Consider the following 12,144-nt stretch of genomic DNA (forward strand, 5'->3'; position numbering starts at 1 on the left):
GAGAGATTACTTCTAAAACTACTTTTTGCAGCTATCCACAGATATTGATTCAAACCACGAAAATAGAGGAAGTCATCAAGAGAAAGAACATAAAAGGGAAGCAGGCAAAACTTCTGTTCTGAAGAATCTAAAATATTCTCAGGAAAAGCTACAAGGCCTTGAAACTACCTCTCTTCTGCCAACTTTTATAGTAACCAGGGTGAAATGGGGTAATAAATGGATTACTCACTGGTTTCCGAATTCTGATGCTACAAAAAGGAAGCCTGTTTTAAGCACACACATGGCAGCAGCAACAGGCACAGTATCAAAATATTTGAGTCGGATCTCAGTAACCTGGAATGGAAAGAGAAAGATTCTAGCGTGCAGGTAAATGAAGCCACACCATGGAAGACAGCCCAGTATAATAAGACAATGTAATAAAGTGGCAAAAAAATTCCTGTCCTTCACATCCACACCAGGAGTCAGCAAACTGCAGTCCGCAGGCTAGCCATGCAGTTCATATACTCCCGATGGCTGCTTTTGTGCCCCAAGGGCAAAGCTAAGTAGCAGAAACAGGGACCACACGGCCCACAGCAAAAGTTGAAAATGTTCACTACCTGGCCTTAAAAAGAAAAAAAAAAAAAAAAAAAAAAAACTTGCCAACTCTTGAGCTAAACAAGTATCTAAGAAATTGCTCAGTGCTCCTCCATGGGATAAAAGTGACAGATCTCGTATATTGCGTTTTCAGGAGACAGAGGGCTTTCTCTTGTCATTCACTAGACGTGGCATTACCCATTCTCGAATTATATGTAATCAGACCAAAAATCTGTTAACCAGAGGGAGAAAATTTACATTCATATTCCAATTCCAAACTTTAAAAGCTTTAACACCTTAAGCAATATTTTTTTAAGACATTCTGCTCCCATTTTTAAAAATTTTAACTATCCTTTCTATCTCAGAGAGTAGTTGAACAAATGGCTTATTAACACCACTCCATAAATCTTAAATAACCATCATTTTTCAAAATAGTTATTTAACTAAAATTAGGACGAAATTGTAGCAAGTTTTATCAAATTAGACTAATAAGAGCTAACATACTTCTTCATTTTTCCCCCCTCCTCCATGGTCTACTTACCATATCTTCATCTGTCTCCAAAGTGATCTTAAAGATATCTCCCTGCTCAGTTTGAGCCAAAAAGAAGAACATCGATTTGGTCTTATGGGTTGCAGAGCAGACAAAAATCATTCCTCTTTCAGGGTCATCCAGGTCATTCTAGCAAAGTCAAATACACAATCAACATCTTAGAAGTTAGGATTTCTTTTCCGGAATTCAGCACCTTACCAATAAAGATCAAACAGTCCTGTAAAGTAATTAGCCTCCAACTAATATAAATAAATGAAAAAAAAATTAATTTAAAAAATAAATAAAAGCAAAAAAAAAAAAAAAATCAAACAGGCCACCAAACGCCTAGAGGCACCTGGAGTCTCTCCATGCAAGCTGTGACCCAGAGCAGCTTACCAGCCAAATTTTTGTCTACCATAAATACGTAATAAAGCTTAGGTTAAAAAAAAATAAAGCCACAATTCCACTCTATAGCGTGATCAGATTAATAAGGCAAAAACTATCTCCAGAGAAAAATGTCAAAGAGACATGAAATTTAAAGAATCATCATTTCAGGCTGTGAATAAGACTCTTACATGCTCACAGTACTATCCAAACCACCATCATCATCCCTCTTCTGTATCAACTTGCCTGAATCCCAAAAGGCATCCTCCTCAGCTGGATTTTTTTTTTTTTTAATGTTTCCAACATTTTGTATTTCTCTCAAGGGCAAAACATGTTTTATACTTCTTTGTAGTCCCAAAGTCAAGTACAGCACCTGCCAGTCAGGTGCTTAATAAATTTCTGATCAACTAAATTACTTAACACCACTCGAAAAATTTAACTTGCTAATCTTACCAGATTTCTAAAATTGATGGAATCAATGTACTAGATAAACTAAGTCTTAAAAAGATTTAACCCCAGGACCTATAAATTAATATTAAAAAGATAAATAAGTTGGAGTGAAGAGTTTGAGGAAGCAGAGAGCAATGAAGATTACCCATGTGCTGCTGATAACTGAAACTGGGTACACAGAACTTCATTATAATCATCCCTCAACATCTGCAAGGGATTGGTTTGAGGAGGCCCCAGATACCAAAATCCACGGATACTCAAATCTCTTAAATAAAATGGGGTAATACAAGGAACAGTCATAAAGTGTCATGATCCCTACAACTTATCTTCAAACGGTCTTGCCTAGAAAACAGATACAAAAGAAAGAAAAGGCGAATATAGCAAAGCAGTACTAATGAGTGAATCTAACTGAAAGTATACAGGAATTCACTGGTTGCACCTTCTAGATGGGGTGGGGTAGGGGAGGATGAAAGACAATTTACCTCCAATGAACACACCTGGATTCTTCAAACTAGAAACTTTCAGGAATTTCAAATTGATAATGTTCATAGGTTCGTCAAGAATGAAAACTATCTGCTTTTTTAAAAACTGAAGTACAAGTGACTTACAATATCATGCTAGTTTCAGGTGTACAACACAGAATTGTGTTGATTTTCAATTTTCTCAGATTTTGTTTTGTTGTGCTAAAATACTTTACTGTCTTCATTAAAAACACTTAACAAAAATTAAGTTCATTGCACAACATCAACATATCTTCTCTTATGGCAAACAAAGACCTTACCCGTCTCCTGGGGATTGGACAGCGGATATCCGGCTGGTCACCAAAGTTCTTATAAGTAATGTAGTTTTCAGAGCAGATAAGCACTCCACTTGGACCATCTGATCCCCCTGGAACTGTCAAGAGAAAACAAAAACCAGCAATGCTTTGACATAACTGTGAATTTTATCTTTAATTCCTTCTCTCCTTCAGCACAACTTAAAGATACAGTGTGCCTGAAGGCGATAAACATTCAGTGTGTTTCTTTTTCCTGAGAGTTACACTAGACAAGGATGGAGCACCATTTGGGTGATCTCAGCCTGTCCAGATATCTAATAAGGCATCTAAAAGTTTAGCTCCAAGCCCAGAACTCAGTTCTCAGCTTCGGACCTATAATTCAACTGCCTAATGGACACTGTTACATGGAAATTCCATAGCAGTTAAAAATGAATCCATTCATAAACCACTGCCAAGGTCCTTATCAAACCATCTCCTGGGTTCTCGACCTCAGAGAACACTGCTGCTGCTGCTGCTGCTGCTGCTGCTGCTGCTGCTGCTGCTGCTGCTGCTAAGTCGCTGCAGTCGTGTCCGACTCTGTGCGACCCCATAGACGGCAGCCCACCAGGCTCCCCCGCCCCTGGGATTCTCCAGGCAAGAACACTGGAGCGGGTTGCCATTTCCTCCTCCAACACAGGAAAGTGAAAAGTGAAAGTGAAGTTGCTCAGTCGTGTCCGACTCTTAGCGACCCCATGGACCACAGCCCACCAGGCTCCTCCATCCATGGGATTTTCCAGGCAAGAGTACTGGAGCGGGGTGCCATTGCCTTCTCCATAGAGAACACTGCCATCAACCAATAGACCAAACCAGAAAAAAGGATGCCATGCTTCAATTCTCTCCTCTCCCACATTGGTTCTACCTCTTCAGCAGTCCTCATGCTGCAAATCTCTTTTGGTTTAATGGAAATGCTTCCTGACCTTACTATCTTCCATTCTGTGACCAAAATGTAATCAAGTAATCTTTCTAAAACATTCACCTTTAACAGGTCATTATTCTTCTGCTTCCTCCACCCCAGCTCTTTACCTCCAATGATTCAACCACAATGAGCTTTCAGTTTTCAATGAACCATGTTTGTTTCCTGTATTTGGGCTTTTGTCCATTCTATTTCCTCTGTCCACAACAGAAACTCCTCCACCCCCACTGCACCTAACTCCTAACTATTCCTTAGTCCTCAGATGAGAGCACTTCTGAAAGCGTTCTCTAATGCATTCCCTTCCTTTTCCTGGTTAGGAACCCCTCCTCCATGCTGTCATGGCATGTGGCACACTCTGGTAATTTCTGTGTTACTAGTATGTATTCACCATTATACTCAATCTTGTAAAAAAGGAGACCACACAACAAATTTTTCACCACGCAGTCCCAGGGGCCAGATTGACTTTGCACATATTGATCATAGAGGTTCAGTAAACATTTGGTTAATGAAGGAAACCTTTGTAAATGAGAAGTATCACAATACATTATAACAAGTAATTAAATATAATCTATTTTTTAAAATGCTTCCATTTAATATACAGTCTCTTCCTAACATTTAACACTCAAAGACAAGTGCTATTTTATATTTTTCTTCTCTAAAATCCTACCCAACAACAGACATACTTCATTTTAGACATGAAATGCAAATGACTCAAAACAGAAAGGACTGGATCACCATCTTACATGAGCCTGATACAATTTAGATACCACAAATACAGTTGTCCTTTAGTCTTTCATTAAAAGAATTATTATTGAATCAAACTAATATTGATTCTTCATGGTGGACCTCTTTGAGCTCCCACAAAAATCTTACTTTGCTATGATGCACATAAAACACTGTTGAAAAAAAAAAAAAAAACAAAACAAAAAAAACACTGTTGAATCTGATTTGCTAAAATTTAAGATTTTTGCATCTACCATCAAAGGATAACTGGGCTGCAAATTTTTCTTATTACTGTCCTTCCCCAGTTTTGGTACTGAAGTTATATCAATCTCTTAAAGTGGTACAACAGTTTTTATTCTTCTTCTAATCTCTCAAGAAATTTAAGGTCCCTAAAAACTCTGAACCTTAAATCTTCTGAGGAAAATAAACTTTTGATTATTGCCCCAATTTTTTAAACAAATGCTGGTCTATTCAGGTTCTTAATTTCATCTTGGATCAATTTTGGTGACAGTTTTCAAAAATATTTCTATTTCATCTAGGCTTTCAAACTGATGGACAGTTTTATCTTGTTTCATCCATAACATGTCTTTTCATAGAGCCAGATTTTAATTTTTGTAATGAGAGTGAAAGATTGACTACAATCAAAATACCTTGCAACCAATAGAAATTAATACTCCAAGCTGACTGTTCTTTTCTTCTCTGCCCCATTAGAGTAAGAGTTAACCACCACATGAATTTCTAAGCTCCCCAAAACACAGACAAGGCACTCAGGTTTACTATGAAACCTGATTACAGTTTCCAAATCCTATTAAGTAAACACTCCTAAGTTTAGGCATAAAATGGGCCAAGCAAAATGGTACAAAGCAGATCTAAGAAAAAAGTACCTGTAATTAGGAAGTTTCCATGTTCCTCCAAAGGCTCACTGTATTTTCGGACTACGTGATTTAAACCAAGGTCTAATTCATAGAAAGTAAGCGTCTGCTGGGTATTAGCTGCTGCTTCCCCAGTTGGATCATTGTCTGCTTCCTAGGTAACAGTGGCACAAAGACTAGTCAGTACCATAAAATCAAACTTTCAAAGCTGGAAAGTAAAAAAGAGAAGATGTATGTACATGTATAACTGATTCACTTTGCTGTACACCTGAGACTAATACATTGTAAATCAACTATACGCCAGTAAAAATTATTTTAAAAAATGAATAAACAAAGCTGAAAAGGGCATCAAGATTCTTCCATTTCACAAACCAGGAAACAGAGGTTCACAGATGCCAAATGCTTTGCCAAAATTCACACTAAGAAATGGCAGAATGGGAGCAAGAACCCAAGTCTTCTATTTCTGGGACCAGAAAATATTCCTTCCTCTCAAGGGGAAGAATGGTATGTCCCATCTTTCACTACCTCCCAATGAAAAAATATCCCAAATACCACTTTAAGTCTTTTTTTAAGGGAGTTTATCCCAATAAATACCCTGTTTACTCAGGGAGACTGTTCAAATCAGAGCAAAAGTGCTATCATGTAGTCAGGTAAATTCTGAAACATTCCAAAGTATTTCAGAAAGGCATTTGGAACATAATAATAATAAAAAAAAATTGTGAGCAAGATATACCTCATAATCCATTTCCAGACAAGCAAACATTGGATTTTCAAATCCCACATCTACTCCAACTACATGATACACTAGAGTGTTTGCTTTGTGAGCCTCCAGTGGGGATGAAATGGTAAGTCGAGCTGCAGCATCTCTGTTCAAGATGTACACCAATTTCTGTTTCTCAATGGCACCTGTGGATGGAGACAAAACATAAAAAACTCCAGATAATGAAAACAGAGGCTCCAGAACAGCTAAATTTACATCACAATTATTTTCTAAATGATAGACAGTGCTAACCTCTACAAATGCATTAACTTTAGATTTTGCTAACACTAAAATAGATAAGAGCAAAATTTTACCCTTCTCATTCTAATAGGGATTTTTAAAAAAATTCAGCACTGCTGAGTCTTAGTTACAATATTCAAGATCTCCACTGCAGTAAGAGGGCCCTCTTTAGTTGTGGCATGTGAACTCTTAGTTGTGGCATGTGGGATCTAGTTCCCTGACCAGGGACTGAACTCAAGTCTGCACTGGGAGCTCGGAGTCTTAGCCACTGGACTACCAGGGAAGTCCCCATAATAGGGATCTTAATATCCCACTAACTTTTCAAAAATTTTTATGACAAACTAAGCAAAAATTCATAAATTGCCACCTTTGTTCTCTGAATTAGATCTAGTGATTTTGTGACTGGTCACAGAAGGTTGCCCTCTGGAAGCCTGATCAGATATGCAGAGTTTTCTTCAAGAGATTTATCAGAGAAGAGACATGAATGTAAATCATCACTTCAGGCTGATGAAAGCAACCATACTCTTTGTCTAATAATGTGAAAACTTTCAGCGTGGTCTTTTTGCTACAGTTAAAGAAACCAAAAAAGACCCATTTCCAACTAGATAAGTAGAAAAGGTGTGTTACAACTTTCCCCATTGTTTTAAAAGGGAAAGCAGCTTTAAACACCCAAAATGATACAAGTTTTATCCAGGTGAGTGATTTCTTGGTACACTACCAAGATCACAGCATTGCTATTCTGAACTGAGCTTCTTTAAGAATCAAAAAGCCAAGAGAGTAAGTCACTCACTAATCATAACAGCTCGCCCTTTGGGATCCACAGCTAAGAACTGGCCAGGAACAATGCGGCGGCATCCACTCTTGCCAAAGGTTTCTTGGTGAATCTTCTCAAACATATTCTTAGATGGCTGGTACTCCAGGATAACAATTCGACCTGAGTCACTGCCAACCACAATGTAGTCTTTTGTGCCACCCGTCAACCTAAAAGCCATGAGTGACCGGATGACACCAAATACTTCCACAGTTAGCAGAGTGTGTACTTTGCCAGTGTTGGGATCAGGGCGAAGAAGTTCCAAGATCTTTCCTCGGGAAACAACAATTTCCTGTTGTTTTGTTCCTGAAAAACACACAAAATAAAGATCATGAACAATAAAAACTAGTCCAAAAAGTGACCTTCATGGATCAAAATGCTATTACACATATATACAATGAAATGAGTTGGAGGCTTAGTATTTTAAATTAATTTATTCTACTTTAAAAGATCCTTTTCCTAGAATTTAAAACATTTAACAAAGTGGTACCAAAGAAAAGCTTTTCATAAATGATCACTCAAGCGTTTTTAAAAACGTCTTTTAATTTTTCTAAGATTTGCCATCAATAAGCATAACTGGGAGTTGTCTACAAATGGTATTAACATGTAACATTTAGCTTCATAAAATTAAAAATTACTAAAGGCTCTTTCTAGTCCATTTTTAAGGCTATTGTTCTAAGAAATCATATTAACTTTTTGTGCAGTTAGTTGTAGTGTCCCATAGAACTTTCAAAGTTGCTGTCTAATATATGCTATTAATTTCTAAAAAGCTCACTTGCTTTCAAAATTGCAATCAACGCCTGCAAATGCATAAAAAGCTAACTTGGACACATCTCTCCCTGCTACTCATCTCCATCCTGATGAGCTGTCATCACCTTCAAATATTGAGAATAACCAATTTCCTCCTTCCTCACACTCTGATCTCAAGTAACCTGTTATCAATGTTACTGTCATTTTCTCTGCCACCCAGGGTGCAAACTCATATTCTTCTATCTATTCTCACTGCCCCAGTGCAGGTCTTCACTATCTAATGCCTAAATGGCCTCCTATCCTACCTGATATACCATCCTACCCATCCCAATCCATTCTCATTTGCTCAATGCCCAATCACTTATCAAGACACCTTACTTTCTAAAAGTTCTTTGGAAATGAGATAAGATCAGTTACTTTAGAAACTGTAAAGCATTACATAAGTTACAATGTTTTCTAACAATTAAAAATTTTTTTTCATAATTTGCTTTTTTAAAAAAAGGTTTGATGTTGAAAAACCAATCTGAAGCATAAAACCATTAATATTCAAAATGTGAGGAATTCCCTGGAAGTCCAGTGGTTAGGACTCCTCACATCCACTGCAGGGAGCACAGGTTGAACTTCTGAACTAAGATTCAGCAAGCCGAAAGGTGCGGTCAAAAAAAAAAAATTAAAAAAAAAAAAAAAACAAAAAAAAAAACCACAAAACTTTAGAGGAACTTACCAGAGAAGTTGCCATGAATGGCAAAGCTGATGCCAGTGGCTCGCTGCAAGGTCAGGTTGTACAGGAACATGGCAGCAGTAACAGTGAGCCACCCACAACTCCACAATTCAGGCCTTGGTTATACCAAGTCAAAGCAAGCTAAGAGCACATAAAAGCAGAAAAATATCAGCTGTGAAACTGTTAACAGATGTTTCTGTATGGGAACATCTAGTGAAGACAGAAGAACCAGTAGAGTAAGGCTTACTGAGTAACAACATACTTATATAATTAAGAGTGCTTTCTACATGCAGGCACTATGCTACTATACACTTTGCTTCTAACCTCACAAGAAACATATAACGTACATGATATTACACTAATTTTACAAGTAAGAAAATTAAGCTAAGAAAATAAATTGCCCAAGGTCACATGCAGTAAAAAACATTAGGGAGTTGGACTCTGTACCATTTAATGCAACAACGTTTATTTGACTTTATTGTCATGGAAACGAAGTAAGTCTACATTTACTTCTATTTGAATAACCTACTTTCACAAGGCTCAGAATTCAAAAGCACAGCAAAAAGCTCACTCCACCCATTCCCTAGCTATTCAGTTTCCCTTCTTGGAGGAATCAATTTCACCAAGTTATATCGTGTCCTTCCAGATATTTTCTGTATGCACAAGAAGAAACATATTAATACTGTATACTATGCCTTCATTTTTAACTAAAGATTGTTGTACACCCACATTATAGCGCAACTGATTTTTTTTTTAATCTTTTTACCTATCTTGGACATAGTGACAAATAAAAGACTTTCTCATTTTTATTTTACAGCTATGTATTAATACAAGGATAAGTATTCCATCGAATGGGTATATAAGAATTCACTTAGCTAAAACCCTACAGATGAACATTCAGGTTCTTCCCAAACTCTGGCTAACACGAATACTGCTGCAAAGAAAAACCTTCATGTATAGGTAGTTCACATGTGCATGACTGTATCTCCAAGATTAATTCCTAGAAGTGCAATTGCTGGACTGAGGGACTTACACGTTTGCAATTTTGATAGATACTGCCAAACTGCCTTTCAAAGAAACTGCCAATTTATACCCCCAGCAATGTTGAGTTCCTAATTTTCCACAACCAGACTTTTGCTAATCTAACAGACAAAATACTTCACCTGCATCTCTTATAGAGCTCTATATTTACATTACTAGAAACTTACACCTGTTGTTCAGTTGCTAAATCATGTCCCACTCTTTGGGGCTCCATGGACTGCAGCACACCAGGCCTCTCTGTCCTTCACTATCTTCTGGAGTTTGCTCAAACTTATGTCCTTTGAGTCAGTGATGCCAATTTTTAAATTTAAACCTACTCACCACCAAAAAACTAAAACTTAACTGTCACTTCAGGAGGAAGCCTCCCCAAAGGAGTACATGATCACAGAAAAGGATTCTTTTCATCAGATAGAACTGAAAACTGCAAACTGATGTATCTCTACCATAAAAGAATTACCAAAAAACAACATCTATACACACCTACTGCTGGAAAATTAACTGACCTATTTTTCTTCACTCAGAGACAAAAGGTAAGGATCTCTAGAAATTCAAAGTTGATCACTGTATAATTAACATATCAGTTTGGTTTTGTTAAATGAGAAAAGAGAATTATGAATAAACATCCTCACAAATAATAACCACTGGGCTACCAAAGAGAGGAAAAGATATTCCAGTCTGGAAACAAGTCCTGAGAAATACATTTTCCTACTTGAAACCAAGGAACATCTTTTCTTCTAGGATCATAGGGAAAGAAGGCAAAGGCCTGAAGTGGAATAACAGTTGAAAAATGACCTACAAAAAGAAACACACACACAAACACACACACACACACACACACACACACACACACACGGAAATATAGATACACACACTCATAAGGGCTTAGACACTGAGAAAGTTCCAAGGAAAGTTGTCCTCAGCTAAAGGTCTGGGTAAAAAATAGAGAACGTGTGGCAATTGCTGTCAATCAAAAAGTAGTAAATGCATTCAGTTCAGTCGCTCAGTCGTGTCCAACTCTTTGCAACCCCATGAATCGCAGCACGCCAGGCCTCCCTGTCCATCACCAACTCCGGAGTTTACTCAAACTCATGTCCATCAAGTCGGTGATGCCATCCAGCCATCTCATCCTCTGTCGTCCCCTTCTCCTCCTGCCCCCAATCCCTCCCAGCATTAGGGCCTTTTCCAACGAGTCAACTTTTTGCACGAGGTGGCCAAATTACCATATGTAAAATAGACAGGGGAATTTGCTGTAACGCTCAGGACTCAAACTGGGGCTCTGGATCAACCTAGGGGAGATGGGAGGGAGGTTCAAGATGGAGGGAATATATGTATACCTATGGCTGATTAGGTCTGATAGAAAACAGCAAAATTCTATTAAGCAATTATCCTTCAATAAAAAACAAGTTAAAAAAAACTAAATATGACTCTCAGATACAACTTATTCTCTTGCATCTTGATGTGGTTACAAAATTTCAAATAATTTCAAAATTCCAGTTATCAATAACAGAATTCACAACGAAACCCCTATCATGTTGTCAGTATGATCCATGTGGTAGGACTGACTGGCTGAATTTAAAATATGAAATTTTTTTGAAAACAAATAGAGGAAACCACAGGCCATTTCTGAAACCTGGAAAAGCGCCCCCCAGGCTACCTTTCATTCTTCACAGCTTACTGAGGAACTCGGCCTGTTTTCTAGTTGCTTTACAACTGATGCCATCCTTTACTATCTTTAGAAATCACGTTCCCCAACGATTGTTATCTTGGGTAATGGAGGAAGTTCAGCCAAAATAATATACCGGGAGCCACTAACGGCCTAACCTTGGTATATTTTTATTTCCCATACTAGACTGAAATATGGGAATGCTGTCTGTAAACACGAGAAGACAAGCCTGTGATTGCTCCCTCCACCCCTTTTCCATGTGCCTAAAGAACATCACTGCATGAGATCACGGAAGGAAACAAGCTATCCAAGTGCCAAGGATAAATACGACACAGTATCGATTTCAAAGGCTGTTTCCATTATTTACACTTTTAATGCCCGCGACCTTTCCATTCCGCCGTCGGTGTATTTCTCAAGGCGGAGACTTCCCTCCTGCCATTCTCATACCTCCTCCAGGGCCTAAAAGGTACAGTCTCTAAAAAGCTTATTTGGAGCAACGCCCAGTTCCCACACTGTGAACTCAAGCTGGAGGCGATTCCCTAAAGCAGACCCGAGCATTCCCTCTCCGCCACCTACTCGTCCTTTGCCCTTTCCTCTTGGGCCTAAGCTGCCTTGAAAACCCCTACCAAAGGCTCGGCCCAGCTCCCTACCTAGCAGCTCTCCGTCTCCCCGGATTCAAGGACGTCAGGAAGCTGCTTCCTTACCTTGTAGCAAGGAGGATGGCGTAGATATCCAACAGATCCTGTTTCCTTGAAGGCCTAAACCACAGACAACGCCAACCCGCCGGCGTCCGCCATTATCTCCGAAGATAGGGACCTTCCGGTTGGCGCGCGACGGATAAAGGTCCCCACGGGCGCCTGAAGAATGTATATATAATTTTTTTAACTGCTTCTGTCTTGC

General features: G+C 38.5%; 1 protein-coding gene and 2 non-coding genes across 3 annotated transcripts in view; all 3 read right to left on the reverse strand.

The window, feature by feature from the left end:
• SF3B3 (splicing factor 3b subunit 3) overlaps positions 1–12,060 on the reverse strand; it is a 38,440-nt gene extending 26,380 nt beyond the window's left edge. Inside the window, exons 1-8 of the mRNA XM_020896651.2 lie at positions 11,949–12,060; positions 8,544–8,681; positions 7,049–7,375; positions 5,992–6,164; positions 5,271–5,412; positions 2,718–2,830; positions 1,115–1,252; positions 230–333 (exon numbers count right to left, since the gene is read on the reverse strand). Of these exons, the coding sequence (XP_020752310.1) occupies positions 230–333; positions 1,115–1,252; positions 2,718–2,830; positions 5,271–5,412; positions 5,992–6,164; positions 7,049–7,375; positions 8,544–8,613 (1,067 nt within the window). The 5' untranslated portion in view covers positions 8,614–8,681; positions 11,949–12,060. The remainder of the gene's footprint in view (positions 1–229; positions 334–1,114; positions 1,253–2,717; positions 2,831–5,270; positions 5,413–5,991; positions 6,165–7,048; positions 7,376–8,543; positions 8,682–11,948) is intronic.
• On the reverse strand, positions 1,574–1,661 carry LOC139033546 (small nucleolar RNA SNORD111). Its single transcript, XR_011486098.1, has one exon. It is a non-coding gene; the product is annotated as a small nucleolar RNA SNORD111 (small nucleolar RNA).
• On the reverse strand, positions 6,686–6,765 carry LOC139033542 (small nucleolar RNA SNORD111). The gene has a single exon (XR_011486094.1). It is a non-coding gene; the product is annotated as a small nucleolar RNA SNORD111 (small nucleolar RNA).
• Positions 12,061–12,144: the final 84 nt, after the last annotated feature.

The sequence above is a fragment of the Odocoileus virginianus genome, unplaced genomic scaffold, assembly GCF_023699985.2.
Source record: "Odocoileus virginianus isolate 20LAN1187 ecotype Illinois unplaced genomic scaffold, Ovbor_1.2 Unplaced_Scaffold_15, whole genome shotgun sequence".
In the NCBI taxonomy this organism is placed as follows: domain Eukaryota; kingdom Metazoa; phylum Chordata; class Mammalia; order Artiodactyla; family Cervidae; genus Odocoileus; species Odocoileus virginianus.